The sequence below is a fragment of the Falco punctatus genome, assembly GCF_963210335.1.
Source record: "Falco punctatus genome assembly, chromosome: 6".
Taxonomy (NCBI): Eukaryota; Metazoa; Chordata; class Aves; order Falconiformes; family Falconidae; genus Falco; species Falco punctatus.
The window spans coordinates 61,900,068-61,917,668 of NC_137585.1; the positions used below are offsets into that span (position 1 = coordinate 61,900,068).

General features: G+C 35.9%; 1 protein-coding gene across 1 annotated transcript in view; it reads right to left on the reverse strand.

Moving 5' to 3' along the window:
- Positions 1 to 17,601, reverse strand: part of LRGUK (leucine rich repeats and guanylate kinase domain containing) — a 53,266-nt gene that overhangs the window by 16,339 nt on the left and 19,326 nt on the right. Inside the window, exons 6-12 of the mRNA XM_080393441.1 lie at positions 17,390 to 17,514; positions 13,840 to 13,983; positions 11,540 to 11,620; positions 10,031 to 10,117; positions 7,887 to 7,993; positions 3,539 to 3,658; positions 676 to 772 (exon numbers count right to left, since the gene is read on the reverse strand). Of these exons, the coding sequence (XP_080249567.1) occupies positions 676 to 772; positions 3,539 to 3,658; positions 7,887 to 7,993; positions 10,031 to 10,117; positions 11,540 to 11,620; positions 13,840 to 13,983; positions 17,390 to 17,514 (761 nt within the window). The remainder of the gene's footprint in view (positions 1 to 675; positions 773 to 3,538; positions 3,659 to 7,886; positions 7,994 to 10,030; positions 10,118 to 11,539; positions 11,621 to 13,839; positions 13,984 to 17,389; positions 17,515 to 17,601) is intronic.

The following is a 17,601-nucleotide window of genomic DNA, read 5'->3' on the forward strand; positions in this document are numbered from 1 at the left end:
AGAGAGACGTAAGCAGATGATATTATTTTAAAATTAAACTACTTGATTACTGAGAGTTATCATTAAAAACCAAATCAGTTGCTTAAGACTGTGTTGGCTGCCCCATTTGTATATGTACAAATAATGAGCTGTGTTGTGGCTTTTCAAGCCAAAGTTTTACTGCAGGCAGCAAAAGGCATCAGAAACAGTAGCTGGAGGCACATTGCCTTCAGAGAGAAACACAATGCCTTTAGGGTGAATTAGCTAAACTTTAAAAGACTGTATTCCCTGCAGGGTTGCTGGAAGATTTTGGGGAAAAATAAAAAAGAAAGAAGATTTAAAAAAAAAAAAAAGAAAAAAAGATGGCAGCTTTTTCAAGAGTTTTTCTTTCCAGTACACACACTCTATATATTTGCATATAGAAATAAATTTCTATATTATACTACTGTTTAAAGATTTCTACTGATCATTATGCCCATTTAATGGTTTCTATACATTCACACAGAAGAAAAGACAGCACAAATATACAATATATTTGTGGTTTCTTTCTATGAACTTCAGCCACATAACTGTGAGTGAATAAGCATGCACACACAGACACAAACAATATTAAAAAAAAATCAGACCTGGACAGAAAAGTTGAGTTCACTCTGGATGTAGGAAATAGGCCTACTAGGTTACTAGTCAGATACTTACTGTGTTCACCATTTTTTCAAATGCTTCTTGAGAAATGAAATAGTAATCAAGTCTGTTTTCTTCACCAAAGTAAGCTGTCCTGGTAGTGTGACAGGGTCTGGAAGATATATGGTATAATAAAGAAATAACCTGTTTTCAATCATAGAAGCAGCTATGGAATAGGAGAGGGGGAAAGGGAAAATACTGCAAATCACTTTATTTTTAAGAAGAAATATGAGAAATATAAAGGGGTGCAAATCATACCACTAATCCTGCATATTTGAAAGATTAACCCATAAATAAAATAAAAAAAATTTAAACGTAACATTACATTTTGGCTATAAATCCCCACCAACCCAGGATAGCCTGAACTGAAGCTGTCACAGCACCCTGTAAGACAGAAATGATGAAACCATTTTTTTTCCAGTTATGTCAGCTTGTGGATGATATAAAGTAGAATCCTAAATACAGAAAAGGAGACTAGGAATTAGGCTGAACTGTGGGGTCAAGGAAGAGATATAAAGACCAATCTTTAAATAGACCCCTAACAGTAAGGGGAGAAACAATCCTGAAACTAGGGAGATAAGTGGGATACGAGGCAGGAAAAGTAATTGCCTGCCACCACATGGAGAACAGGATAAACCTCAGATACACGAGCTTACTACCAGCATGAAACACTAAAAACCCCAACCCCCAAACAGAACCACAAAACCTCAGCTAAGGCAATGCATGTAGCAGTTCTAGACTAAAGTATGCAGTGGCTCATGTTCTGCTTCAGGAAATCATATTTTTGCTTCTTGTTTCTGCTTTGGTTTTGTTTTTCATTTTTACATATCTGTAGGATAAGAGGAACAAAAGTACAAGGTAGAGCTTTGGCATTGATTCACACTGACATTTTAACTCTTTGACTTCTGATGCACTGGCCTGGAAAATATGGCAAAATACATACCACATACTAGTATAACACCTGCCAGGCCATTTTTCATTTATTCAAGGTAGCTGAGTTATAAACCATTAAGAAGTTTAGTCTACAATGCAGAGCTTGACAGAACTTAACTGTCATGGCATTAGATGGTGCCACTTTTTTTATCAGCAAGCTGTGGCAAATGAGAAAAGCGTGCTACACATGGACTCCGTAAAATTTCACTTCAAAGGCTTGATTTTCTTTAAGATATTATGAGTGCATCCAGCTTTAAAGGTCATTCCTGAGCACTAGCCAGATGGTTTGAGGGTCCAATTTAACTTTATTTTTTGAAATAGTTTTAAACATTACAACCCTTTTTAATTGCAAGGCCATGTTTACATTCAAACTGCCAGAGTGTCTTGCATGAAATACATTTTTAATGAGTGGAATGTTTGAAATTTAAAAGTGTAAGCCATAAAATTGCTTAAATCTCCACTGAATAATTAAAATACAACTTTGCTTTATGGTTGCAATTTTCTGCTCTGTTAAGATTCTGTCTCTCTCTCTTCCCCTCCCCCCCCCCCCCCCCCCCCCCCGCATAAAACTTCTAGGAAATAAAATACAGAGTATAAAAACAATGGTCTTAAAAAAAACACATAGTGCTTGGAAAGTTTCAATTGGCATTCAATTAGCTTGCAACTTCCAATCTTTCAAAACATAGTAGCTGTTTTAAAGGAAGGTAAAAAGTCATTTTTCCAGTCACATAACCTTCACAGATCTTTTCTTAAAATGTCCTTTCAACTTGCCAGTTTAATGATCTAATCCAGCAAGTGGCTATAATCTGTGTATAGAGCAGGCAGAAATACAAATAGGCTCTTTCACCATGGTATATTAAATTAGAGGCGTATTAAATTAAGAGTAGAGGCTACCACTAGACATCACACCGACATGCAGAATATGGTCCTGTGATGCTAAGAACTCTGAGGAGTCATTCTCACATATGCACATATGTGCCCATGGTCCCTTTCTTACAACTCACCACTTCAATACCCAAGAGTGCCCAAATAGAACTGGGGGGTCCTATTGCGGCAGACACTATACATGTGAAACTATGGGCAAAGTCTGGTTAAAAATGAATGGATAAATTAGTGTAATAAAAAAAAGAGACAATAAGAGGAGAGATAATATAACAGGAATATAGACCAGTGCCAAATGGCATGTGCTATAGGACCTATGAAAGTTAGGTACTGTGAGGAATGGAATGGGTGGACAAGAACAGCTTGCACCTCCTAGTTCTAGGCACCAGATAGTGCTGATCTAACTTAGCCAGACTTTCCATCTATTGTGCACTGAAAATAGGTAGGTACCTCGTGGAACTGATTCACAAAGGCTGAATCTCCCTTGGAAAGAGATAGTTTCCCTCCACTAAATACACAGGCAGCCCAAGGCGGTAAGGATCATAATTCAGGTCTTCCAGATAGGGAGAATTAGTTCTCGCAGCAGGTGGTGAAGTCTGAAAGGTGCCATTTGCTTTGATAACACTACTCACAGGATAATAAACTGGTCCAGCAATTGCACTTGCTTCCTTTCCTAGCTTCTGGATGCAGTCTGCACATGCATGCTAATGTTTTATATGCAGGTACATTACAAAAATTAAGAGAAATGCATACATATCTAAACAGATGCTTAGGTTGAGTGGCATTAGTGAGCATAGATAGAACAGATCAATAAAAGAAGCACTAAACGACACATTTTTGTTTGCTGTTCACCTTTGAAAAGAACATGATAATTTAAATAGCTTTTCTTTTAAGGAAGTATTTGATGACTTCAGGCAATCAAGCCCTGTGAAGAGATAAAATGCACAGCAATGAACATTTATTGTCTGTCTTTAACTTTTAACTTCTTTAAAAACAACAACAACCAGCAGCAATTCTAGCCTTGATCACTTGATGTTCTTTTAAACTTACGGAGCAAACTTACCCGTATCTGAAGAAATTGCTGAACTGTCTGCAGATCTTATGAGTAAGCTCTCTCTTACCACAGGCTAGAGGGCCAACTAATACCAGCATGGGGTAGGGAGCATCAAGACTGGGTAAAGTGCTACAAGAAAGGAAAACAAGCAGCCATTACATTAGCTACAAATGAAGTCTTCAGCAACTTTGTATAAGGTTTCTGCAGAGATTTTATCATTATTTCAACTAATCTCACCTGTCTATCACACTATTCACATTGTTCACAGTGTAGACAAAAATCAGGGGAAGCATGTGCTCAGTTTGATATGCTCTAAACATAAAAATAGCACAAAATACTACACTAAAGACCCCTGGGTCTCTTTTGCAAAAAGAATAATGTTATGTCTACTATAATCTTTTCTGATTTATAGCCTTTTCTGAAGCTCCCTCTGCAGTTACAGTGTTGCTGGGATTTGTTTAAGAGTTTTCCAAGTCTATCGCAGAGATGTTAATATTTTAATGATCAGGATAATAAGCCTACTATGAACCTGGACTGAATCCTACAAACCTTTACAGACTCCTGCATGTAATCTTGCTGACTTCTGTGGCCTTGTCAGATGAAGGTGACAAATTTGTAAAGAACTCTTCAATTCAATACAGTAAGAAAATTTAAAAGTGTTTAAAATCCACTGAACACAAATAACACTACAATAAAAGAATCCAAAGTGTTGCAAAAATACAAAGCCCTCCATTTTCTCCATGCTGAGCAAATGGTTAGATCCTCAGACTTCCACTTCCAGCTGTAAATACTAGAATTGCTAGCATTTCTGCACTTTTAAGTGTCCAGCAACTTATTTAGACAGCTAAAAATGGAATGCAACTTTGGATTCTCATTTTTAGATCTCAGCTAGATCTTAAGATTATGCCACTTGAAAATATGTCAGAAATAGTTGAAATAATTTCAAACCCACTTATTTTTACCTAATTAAATAGCTTTAACTAAACTTAATCTATGTGCCTTTAACTTCCATTTAATGTGATTTAAAACAGGTGAACACAAATACTTGAAAACAGAGTATATTTCTTTTACCTTACAAGTAACTAACTCCTTAAGAAGTAATGATAACCAATACAAGCATGGAGGAAAAAGATTTCAAAGTAATGGCTTTACTCCTGGTTTAGGTTCAGCAAACCAGCTCTATTATCTACCAGACTATATGTATGTAATGGGACTTGATGCTTCAGAAGCGCTAAGATAATAATGCAATTCAGTCTTCTAATTCTCCTGTGGAATACTATCTTCACAGAAGAAATAACAGATACACCTAACAAATTAAGAGACTGGCTGGAGTCTGTACATATGTGCTGTTACTAAACTCTGAAGTGAACCCGGATCCAGGTTCAGCATTTCATCCGCTAGACCACTTCAAAGCAAGGCAGTAGCTGAACCCTTGGGAGATTTAAGGATTTTTTACTTACTGTTCCAATCGATGACATTTACAAAATATTACACAACATTAGCACAATAAGCTTATTAGAACAATACATTAAAAATACTAGAGAAGGTAAAAATAAATTTTAAAAATCCTTATCTGAATCTGTCAGGTTGTGACATTCCATTCAATACAAGAAATGTCTTCCTCCTCTCTTGATTATTTGAGCTGTTCAGACTCTTTCTCTTTTCTGACATTTGTGGTAAGGAAAAGACCAGTTTAAGACATGACCCCAGGAGGTTATTAATGCCAGTTGTGGATTATTATAAATGAATGTGCATTATTACAAATAAACCATTCCAAACACGGGAATTCCAGGAAACATGTTTAGTGATTAGAGATCCAAAATTTATCAAGACATAGAAGAAAGGTACTTATTCTTGCTCAAGGCCATGCCCTTCATGAATAATGATGTCGAGGCAGGTCTGTGAAGACAGAACCCTTATCTTCAACATAGGTTTAATATATTCATTCTCCATGCACAGAACCTGTTACATGCTTGCAAATTGCAGAATTCCTCTGTAATATTTTCTTTTACAAGGAAGTGTTATATCCAGTAATGATATGATATACCATTACTTGACATGATCATACTCAGAATTCAAATTCTTTTAAATAAATTTCCATTGCTCAAGTCCCTCACATCCTCAAATTCCTTCAATTTATTATTTCATCAGAAGAACATGGAGAACACTTCCATACTACTGTCCTTCATTACATCACTACTTACTGGTTCTCAAAAGATAAACTAAAGGATTTGGTTTTCCTACAACTTGTAAGCAGTATCTTGTAAAGAGTTCTTGGCTCATTTAATTTCAACTTTCTTTGTCTTTGGCAGGTACAGTAATACAGTGCTGTGCAAGATTAATAGATTTCAAAGCCAGAAGGGACCACTGTGATCATCTAAGTCAGACTCCCCTCATCACACTGGCTACAGGATTTCCCCGAGTTAGTTCTTCTTTCAAGCTTGATACCTGGGGTTCCATTGGAACATATTTTAATTAAAAATGTTCCAGTTGCAGAGAATTCTTGGTACTCTTGGTAAATTGTTCCAATGGTTAATTACTGTCATTGTTAAAAATAATCATGCTCTATTTCTTCTCTGAATTAATTTATCAATAGCCAGATACCAAGTCTCATCATGTACTTGCCCAATAGACCGAAGAAGTTTTTATTATGTTATTAAATTTCTACTTCCGATGTAGCAGTTATAACTACGAACATGCTACCTTTTTAAATATCACATGCATTTCTAGTAGGGGAAATATACACATAATATTGCTCAGTGGTGTGTTACCATGTAATTAAAGATAGAATCACAAGGCACACAGAGAAAGAGAATGGCATAAGCAGTTTAATGCTAATGTTTTCTGACTGCAGAGTATGCAACAGTGTAACTTTTTTGCTTTGTTTTCAGGTTTTATTTTTAAGAGAGATATTAATAAATGAGAATTAATTAGAATCACATCTAAAAAGATAGATGCAAATTAACTGTACCAATCTGGTTCCAATAAGCATTTTATAGTGTCAAGAATGTAACACACCATCATTAGGAAGATTTCATTAATGACTGTGTTGTGTGCTTTCCAGCTGAGCATGGGCAAACATTCAAAGAATCATTAACAATTTTGGTCAGTACCATAAATGCTGATCTGCATGTTTAAATATTTGTGTATATGATACCTCTGACAGAAGACAGAATTGTTTCTTTCCAGCAATGAAGATACACATACACAACCCAGTACACAAATATATAAATAGAGCCTATGTCTGCATTGGAAGAAATCCATGACTTTAGGTAAAACTATGGTGCTTTTTATTATTTTTTTTAAAGAAATCTCCAACCCTGCAAAACAATAAATAAATCTTTGGGGGTTTTTTTTGTTGTTGTTGTTGTTAATAGGCTGTTAAGAGTTCTCAGAGCTATCATCACACTGGGACTGCTCCTGTCTTTCATCAGCAGTCCCAGAAAACATAAGATTCACAATAAAGATATCCTAAAAATAAAAATGTCTGAGTTACTAAATCATGGATCTTCAATCAGGTTAATCAGTTATGAATTAAAATGTCCCAAATGGTGCTAAAACAAGGTGTGGGGCACAGAAGTTGATCTCAGTGCCCATTGTAGCCAATGTAATTATAAACCATGTATATTTCATAGTATCTTTCATCACAGTATGTCAAAGTATTCATCATGGAAATATCATAACACATCTGCAGAGCAGCAAAGTATGGCCTTTTCCATTTTCTAGATGAGAAATGAGACTGAGAGAAGTTACCTGGTATGGCAATGGCAACACTAGAGAAAGAGCATTGATTTGCTGCTCCCTTCTGTGCTTTAAGTAGTGGTCAGCATCATCTCTTCCCAAAGGTGGAAGTAGCTGGACTTCCCTAAGTACAAACTTGAAATTTCACCTTATGAATATAAAATGTGTCTCAAAGCCACAAAACAATTTTGTTCACAATGGGATGCCAATAGGGTGAAGAGAAAGAATAAGCAGAATAGGAAGAAAGTATGTTTTACAGCTCTTTTCTGCCTCTAGAGATTTTTAAATTGCCTTTGGGTATTGATAGAAATTTTGCATCTTTCATTTACGGTGTAAACGGCCATCTGTTTCAACAGATTGTTTAAAAAAAATGGAGCTGTGGACAATCTGTCTCAGACTTTAGAGGTGGAAGACTAACTTCGTTTAATAATCAATTTCGACCAAATAAGATTTGCCTAATTTCCAGACTGCTAACAGAACGTTATAGAACTTCTCTTTCCTAGATTAATTTAGAGGTGGGAGAGGGACAGAAGAATGTCCTTCTAAATATGACAACATATTCTGCTTTGCTTGAGTGCCACCCTCAGGAGTAAATGTGAAGTGGAGGTAAGCTTACCTGTCAAACATTCTCTGGGGCTGCAGCATGCTATACATAACGTGAGTCATATGATCTTTAGCAGCAACAACTTCTGGAGGAGGATCGTATTTATTCACAGCAGCAACCTGCTTCCACAGTATGGGGGAGAAAGAAAGAAGAGCAGTGATGTAATTTTTTCCAGCTGCAATATGCCTCGCAGATCACTATGAATAACAATGGCTTTATATTTATGAGGGTCAGTCTTTGTGTTTGACTTGTCTGTGGGTACTCTACTACCTAAATCTTCTCAGGAAATTTAAGCACAATGTGATAAATGGATGGAAGGCAGCCATGTGTAGCTCACCATCTTTAATATAATCAACCTTCTACTGGAAAGAAAACAGGATGCCACACAAGACACAAAGTAATTCTGCTTAGGTTTTAATTATCCATTAGTTTGCACCCTCTCTGTGCTTGTGGAAGATGCTGAACTAAAATCCTTAGGGACTGAAACCATTAATTTTTTGTCAGAAGAGGAACAGAGTGGGCATTAACCAAGTAAGCAAACTGCCATTTTCACTTGACAATGCATTTCTGCCTTTTCTGCAAGGAGGAGTGCTCAAACTCCAAGAATTTGTTTCCTCCATCCATTCTGTTGAAAGCTCTATTGAGGATACTGATGGCTAACGAGTTGTATATATTTTGGTATTATTAATGCTATCCACTCAGAAACAGGTTAAGAACTACTGAGTCATTTCATGTAAACCATCAAACATCAGCTAGCCGACACTGCTGCAAAATCCTGCTGTAACCTTTGATGACAGCCATGCCTGTATGAGCAAGCAGTATGGTGCAATAGGAGTGGATCTTAAAAACAAACCAAAAACCCTCAGGGCCCAATGTTCACACTATTTGGGGGGAACTAGGGGAAGGGAGTTCATTTCACTCCAGCTCTCGTTTGGTCCTTTGGTCTGAATTAGGGGCTAGGAGCACATTAGGTGCATCCTAGTGCATGTCATCTGGTTAAGGTGTCCTAAAGAAGTCTAGTTCATCTATCACAAGATTATTCCACAATAAGAATCAAGCACAGCAAGTAGGTAACTCATTTCAAAACTACACTTCTGATCTAAACTACGTTTCTGTATGTCCATTTTGTATGTCAGCGAGACAGGAGAGCTGGTGCCTCCAAATTCAGTTTGACAAGTGAACTGATGAGGCTAGAGTAGACATTCTAAAATAACCTGAGGAGAGGATTTTCTGAAATAACTTTAGCCATCCAAAAGTTAAGTGCTAGTCTAAACCAGTCACCCAGGCTTACTTTTACAGTCCATAGAGAAGGAAAAAATTCTTTAATATATTCAGAATTTTAGTGAAGGAAAACAGATTCCCATATAAAACAAAGAGTAAGATCAACATCTCAGGTAGATGGGGTAAATGACACTCTGGTATCATCCCTTCTTTGTGTTCATGATAGAGAGCACCTGGCACTAAACAAGAACCCTAGTATTTATGCAGCTAAAGCTGGGAGTGATGAATTTCCTATAAACATAACTTTTAAAGAATAATTCCCTGAAATCCAACCACAATTGGTAGCTGTTAAACCTAACAGTTCTAGCATGACTTGGTCCCAAATACTACATGCAGCAACCAAATTACAGTAGAAATGGTACAAGGGGTAAAGGCTTTATTACAACAGAAAGTTACTCTAAGCAGTCTGCGCAGGGTTTTTTTGGAGGAGAAGATTTTACAGTGAAAGCTGCATGAAGTAGAACAGGAAACAAGCACCATTATAACTTTCAGAGTTCACTTTGCTGTACATGTTACTAAAAAAAATAATCCAACAACAGTATTTTAGAAGTGGCACAGTGGTATCAATTCAGGTATTTCATGAATGTAGTTGCCTGTTTGGATTCACTAGCTGAGTAACAATGGCTGCTAAGTAAATTTCTTCACTGAACAAAGCTTTTAGGTAAGTTTTGTATTTTTACATACCACAACAGCTCCAGAAATTCTGTAGATATATATCTAGATTTAAAAGCAAAAGCGTCTGAATTTTTAGCCTATCCTGGGGGCTGAAACATAGGAGATTTGTCACACCCAAATGACTACAAAGCTACATTTGCATGCAGTTTTTTATAATCTTCACTTAGGAAAAATTCCAGAATGCTCTGATGTTTACATACCTTTTCTTCCACTGAAATCTTCTTGAGATCCAGTTCTGTTAGTTGAAGCAACATGAAAATCACCAGGAGCCAATAATCTGTTTGCTCCTGAAGGACAAAGTTTCCATTTTGGCATAAAGTACTTAACTTCATCAATCTAATATTTAATTTCAATTGGCTGAAATGAAATTGGCCTTAATGCACTGCAACATAAGAAGCTTTTTACCTTGACAGATGTCAATACACACTGTACAAATTCACCCCCCCAAAAGCTTAGCTTCTGCAGCAAAACCTAATAGTTATTCAAAAGTCTGGAGGTACATTGCTCAAAAGGTCAAGATGGGACTTCAAAAATCACCACCCCACCCACTAGAACACCAAGAAAGATGGTTGGATAACTAAAAGCATTATCTATACATAATCTAGAATTATGTAATAAACTATGGTTCATACATCTAACAGTAGTACTATAGGAACTTTAAAAGAGAATTTGCATTACAAAATCTTCATCATGTAGGCTTTCAAGTCTGAGACAATAAAAAAGAATAATTAAAAATCAAACTCAAAAGCTGACACTGACAAGTTCATGAAGCTTCTTAGTTCTAAAAACAGTAAGGTCCTGCTAAAACAACAGACAGCTGTCTTAAGATGATTGTTGCATGCATAAGTTATTAAAACAGTAATTTAAAGGAATATGATGAGACTTTGCTTAGGGAAAGGACTTCTAAACAGAGAAAGCCTTTCAGATTATGAAGGACCAGGGGCAGCTTATTTCAGGTATTTTTTCATGCTAATTTCATTGTGTGCCATGACCGACCATTCTCACAAAAGTCAATATAAAACTGAAAATTAGAGGAAGAAATTGTTAAATGCTTCACGTTTTTCTTCTTTCTGACATTGGAAATCACTATAAAATTCACACAAAATTTAGAAATCAAAAGAGTCAGGATAGAATCTTCTTTGATCACTCAGGACAAATTACAAATGCAGAGCCAAAGTCAGAACTTCTGGTATTTTGGAAATGTCATTGTTGTTGATAAAATGTATGCTTAATTAATTAATTGAGGACTATTATGGGAGCCACACATAAGAACTGAGTAAATCCTAACAAAGAAAAGAAGATACAGCTTCCAGAGAGACATGATTTTGAAAGAGGTACTATTAAGTTCCTTTGAGATTTTCCCAGGAACAATTGAAAACAGACTTTTAAAGCAAACAACAAGGGGATCTTTTCCCAAACAAAAATCATGGCATACTGTGAGTAAAGATATATAAATGGATTTGCAAATGGAATTAATAAAATTCATATTCATGGATTTGCTATGTGGATATTAAACATCGTGATTCAAAGTTCCCTGACAAAGGTGGGTTACAACGCCAGGGAAACCATTACCCATTATTTCTTGTACCAATTCCCTGAAATGATCTGGCCATTCTCAGAGATAGAAACTGAGGTTAATGGATTCTGGCACGATCCAAAACAGCAGTTCTATGTTCTTAGTTCTGTCTTCCTCTTCAGTTCTTTCTTACCTGTATGGGATTTTTTAAAAGATTTAAAACTCTGAGGAGATGCAGATCATCAATACGTTCCAGTTCACGCAGCTCAGCAATCTAATTAGTGACAGAAACAGAGCATAAATCACTAGCAACAGAATCCATGATAACTATGGGGGGAAAAAAGTATTTTAATCCCTGCTTTTAAAATCCAGACATAAAAAATTTCATTATACTCACAAAATGGGTATACATGTTAACTGCATTCAATAAGGCACTTCTACTCACAAAAGGCAGAGAACTTGGATGTAAGCTGGAGAAGCAGTATAATGCAGACAGCAATTTCAAACCACCTGCATTTTTCCAGTTCTTTCAAATGTCAAGCCCTAACACATTTAGCTTTTATGTGGCTGATGTACTTAAGTGAGGCAATTCTGCAGTTATATTTGTGCTTCAGTTGACTAGCAAAAACAATTCCTTCTAAGAAGAGTTTCTTTTCACTGGAGCTCAAGTTCATCATACCTAACTTGCAGCACTTGACTGAAAAGCATCAGCATAGTTGTCCTTGGCTATGTCCAGAGGGCGAAGCATTCCATTTAAGGTCTCATCTATCCACAAAGGAAGCCTGGGCTGGCTGCACTCAGTCACGTCAGATAAACATTAGAAGTTACAAGGGATTAATTAAAGTTTGTGTGCCCAAAACAAAGTCACGCAGAAGCACTCATGCTAGACCCTGAGTGAACAGTTGTAAGGCTCTCAATTAAAACAAAATGGGTCAGATGGCATTCAGTCGCCTCATTTTAGCCATCTGTTAAGTCAGCTCAAGTCAGTTGCTTGATCTCACTTTATAATCACTGGAAAGAGGCAGTTCCAAAGGTCATTAGATCCAATGTAGGCTAGGATGAGTTGCTTTGTAAGGATACCTGGTTGGTTCTACTCCACTGCTGAAAGACTGAACCTAGAAGACTTCAGATTCTACCCATAACTCATACTCAGCTTACGTAGTGTCCAAAAACAAACCTCAACCATGGCCAATATTCATTTTAAGATAAGAAGCCCACCGTGGAACAGTTTTGACTGAGTTAGATGTCATTTGGGTAGATTTCCTAAATAAATCATAGAGTGCCAACTGTCAACATTCAAAAATCACTGAACATGTATATGAGATACATGGCTTGCAGGTAAACCTATCGTGCCCATTTTTGAAAAATCAAACATTTAAGATCATTCTGGGTGGTACTGAACTAAAGTAACTCAGATCTTTCTGCATTAATTAATTAAAATTCTCTTCAAATTATTCTTCAGAAGGAAATGTTAAAAAAATGGTGGCTCACTAAACAGTTTCAATAACATAATTATAAGAGGCAAATTTTGATGAGGTAAAATTAATAGCTTTTGCATGCCGTAAAGAACAGTGAAAACTATATGAGGCAATGGAAGTGGTGTTATTACTGTTAATAGCAACCATACTATTAGATAGTTTCCTGTCTTGTGCAATTGATATACCTTTAAATGTCAACGTGAACACAGTGTGAGAAAAAGAATTCATACTGTCTTGAATTAAATCCTGTAAATGTATCTTGCATGTGGGGAAAAAAGACAGAAAATGTTCGATTCCTGGTTTATATTTTCATTTCTTATTTTCTTAGATTTTTTTTTCCACATGCAAATCAGACTTCGGTGGCAAAATGATTCATGAGTCAATGGCCTTTCCAGTTAAGGATGCTGGAAGATCAATATCAAAAGTATTACGTATATATGGCTTGGGTTTCAATATTCAAATACAAATGAGCTGAATCATATCATTGTACTTCCTGCTGCATAACAAAATTCACTTTTATAATAGAGTACATGCAGTTCTGCCTTACAGGAAGTACCCAGCTGACAGCTCAGAAGAATCTGTGGTCGCAAAATTGGGCTGAGAGATACTAGCAAACCCTCTTGAGCCCTGGCAGTAGAAAAGCTGTGATGTAAGTAAAGATCCTCAAGAATAATCAAGCTGAAAAAGCTGCATACTCATCCCTATCTTATCCTCTTTAGGGAGCACTGTTAGTTCTTTATGTGTGTGAGCACTAAGAACTACAGAAGTGATACCTACATAAAGATAAACCCATTTAGAGACATTAAATAAGGCCTGAGGAGTACACTATCATTCAGTGTGTGAAACAGGATTGGAGTGAAATATCAAAGGAAAAAATGTCATCTTTTCTAATATTGATTTCTTACAGTGTTCTAAGAGGTTTTTGACTAAGGGATTGAATTTTAGAAAAAAAAAATAATTTCTAAGAGTTTCTTAAATTCTTAGAAAAGGCTGAGATCGATATTAAGTATGCTACCTGGTTATCCTCTAGGTTGATCATCTCTAGTAGATCATGTTCCTCCAAGCCTTCTAGACTACTTATTTTATTGCTAGATAGGTCCAGCTTCTGTAGAGTTTTCAAGCTATCCAAGCCAGTTATCTTCTCAATCCGGTTAGAGCTCTAAGAAGAAATGAAAGCATATAAACCTTTGATAAAGTTCTACAGATGGAAAACAACATTCCTGAGGAAGAACAGTGTTCACTTTATTATTGAGAATTCTATTACAAATAGGCCTTTTATGCATTAGTGTCTTCTTCATCTTGAGATGACATATTACAGCTTTCCATAATGCTTCAGGAAAAAAGAATCAACTAACTTCTGACTCACCTTGAACAGGAGCAAGAGACAAAAGCAGTAAAAAGAGCTCTAGCATTCTTCTAAGCTGATAATGGCTAAAGGATACACTTGTCACTATCAAACTCAAAATTTAGAAAATAGATATGCACATAAAATTATAGAATATATATACATAAATACATAGAATTTACCTCTGTAATCATGGTTATATTTACACTCATGATTACAGAATAAATAATGAAAATATTAAGGTAGAGCAATGCAGTACTGCCTTCTTTGGACTACTGGCAGTCTATAAAAATATCTCCAGGATACACAAGTTCACCTTAATGCTTACTAAGTGAAGGCAGACTTTATTTACTGTCAGTGACAGCATGCATAGAAATGTTAAAAAAAACCCTCAAACCCAAACCCACCTTACTGTAAGTTTATCTAGACTCAAAGACAAGAAATGACCCAAGTTTTTGAGAACTCATAACCAGCTATAATTGTTTTACATTCCTTCCAAACAGGGTATAACATTGAAGACCTACATTTAACGCTGGATACCAGGTGGCTTCATTTCTCAGTGCCTCACAAATCATATACTCATTTCTGCTGTGAACTCCAAATAGGTATAACATGTTAGGTTCTGTACTCATCTTTGTCCCAGTGGCCACATGTACCCAGATGGCCTCTCAACATGATTCTTTCTATATAACCTTGCAAATTATATTTTTCCATCAGCATCACCTTGTGCTGAAAGCTTTGAAAACTTCATATTCTATTAATAAATACTTAGGAACTATTGAAATAAATAAGCCAGCTGACTCTAATGTTAATCCAGTTGTCTGTCCTTGACATTTTTCCTGACTTTTAAATGTTTAATTAGGTTATTAATAGCATGGAGGCTCCCTCTTCTCTTCCTGTTCTTCGTTAGACCTCTGTTTAATAGGATACAGCTCAGAGCTCTAGTTGCAAAATGCTGTGCAAGAGGTGCACATAAAATTCTTTGAACAAAAGGGATTTGTGCAGACATCCTTTTTGCAAAGCATAAAATTCCTAAGGATCCAGTTCATTAGAGCTGTACTTAATTTTTGCAAACATAAGCAGAATAAAGGCTTTTTGGTATAACTAGGCAGTATTTAGTTTTTGCAGCCTTTCATCCAAACCTGAGACCTTACTAGTCTTTCAACCTAAAAAGCTCAAGGGAAAATGGAAAATGAATGAATCAATGGGAAGAGAGGGGATGACTGGTCCCATGAATAAAGAACTGCATTTTATTCTAATTAGTAAAAGAAAAAGCTATGCTAAAATCTGTCTATTTACATAATTTCCACATGACTATCTACTTTGCTAATAAAAAAAGACAGGAAGTTGTATAAATAATCATATCAGCATGTAAGAACCAAAAATGAAGAACACATTCACATTAATAAGGCTTAGCTGTTAACACAACCTCCAAAACATTTTACTGAGCAGATAACCATTACTAACAGAATTATTATTAGGCCTTTAACAGATGAGGAAATCAGTGCACACAATGGTTGAGCGATTTACTGTAGTTTTCCCTGAAGAAAGTATTTAGAGAAAAGATCTTCCTGTCAACTTAGATTGTCACACTCCTACAGCTTATCTTAGAACTTTTAGACATGATTTTGCCAATCTGAGTTAATCTTATCCACTAAAAATGAGACAAATTTCAGTTTTATTGCCACTAAGGGCATAACTGAAGGCTACCGAAAGTATTATATAGCTCAAATAGAAGTATATTAAAAATGTTACTGAATACTATTTGAATAAATTATTCAAAACATACTACTGTCATGTTTTAAATGTGAATACCTTTTCTGACTATCAAAGCAGCAATAAGTACAAAGGCCAATCAGGCCTTGATGGGTACAGATCTTACTCTTTTCCATATCAATTACTACAGAACAGAAGAAAAATCTTTAAAATTTTAGAAGAATTGGAAAAGAATATTTCTATTCCTCATAAGGGATTTATTCACTTTACCTAACATATTTATGTAGGCGCTCAAAACTACTGTAGCAAATATGGGCATATTTCTATGTGCAGGTTTTTTGTACTTATTTTTAAAATAGCATTAAATATATTTAAAATTATTATTATTAAGTAAAATCTATTAAGAAGTAGCCTGTTGTATTTTATAGCAACAGAATTGCATTAAAACCAGGTTTTGCTTGTGTTTCTGTGCAGCCTCTGTGTTGATGGCTCTTCCCATTCAGTATCTCTAAAAGATTTAGAAGAAAGCATTGGTATTAAGGAAATTTTACAAACATGGTGTCAAGGAACACTGAGATAAATGCCTTCCTAAGGCCTGTAAAAGATCAAGATCCATGCAAACAAGTGCAGGCGTTGACAGAGAGATGTCTATATTTGGGCTAGTTATCCTTGGCTATCTTCATAACCAACAGAGATAAACAAGCACTTCCAAGGCACGATGCATCTTGTGTTAATGTAGATGTCAGCAGCTGGATCAGAATAATGAAGTATTTTAAGTGTCTATTTCTCTCCACTGACTTTTGAGGCAGCAGAGAACAACTAGCTCAGCTGCAGTTGTCTTCACAAATCTGAAGTCAGGTAAGCTAAATCCCACTAAAGCATCTAGAAATATAACCTAGAAGTGTTGTATTTAAACAAAGATACCCTAGATATCTTGATGCACAGCTGACAATATAAAGCTTCCAATCTCATTACAAGATGTTTTAAAAAAATTAACAATGTTCTTTTAATAATATATCAGATTTGCATACTAAACTTGACTTATTTTCTTTAAAAAATGCAGGCTTCTCAGTCCTCATCCTTCCCTCTCCTGTCCTAGCTCACTGCTATCATGAACACAATTTTATGAGGAAATATACTTTAAAAAAAGAATAACCAGTTTCTATTCTGTGGGACTTGTACAGTAAGTAACTTCTTACACATCACCTAAGCAACAAAAGCTACTCAGAGCAAATGGAAAATCTTTGGAGAAATCCAAACCCCAGCTGGACAAGGCCCTGAGCAGCCTCCACTGAGGATGGCTCTGCTTTGAGCAGGAAGCTGGATCAGGTGACCTTCAGAGCTCCCTTTTAAGTTATTTTATGATCCTGAATTAATAAAAAAGTGTGTCCAGTATTACAAATATCTCTGAAAAATTGTCATGTAATTACCTTCACTTTTATTCGGGCATTAATATATTGATGAAAGACAGACAGGAAACCTACTGGAATTACTTCTTTCTTACCAGATTGAGTATTCTGATAGGTAAATTCTCAAGGCCACTGACTGCAGTGAGTCTGTTGTGCGACAAACTAAGATGAGTCAGACTGTGACACTTCTCCAGTCCTCTTATCTCCTCTATATTATTAACTATACAGAGGTTTTTGCATTTAAGGAAAATAACTGAACACAAAACTGTAGCAAACATTGCTAAATTAACCAAAAGAGCTGAATTTT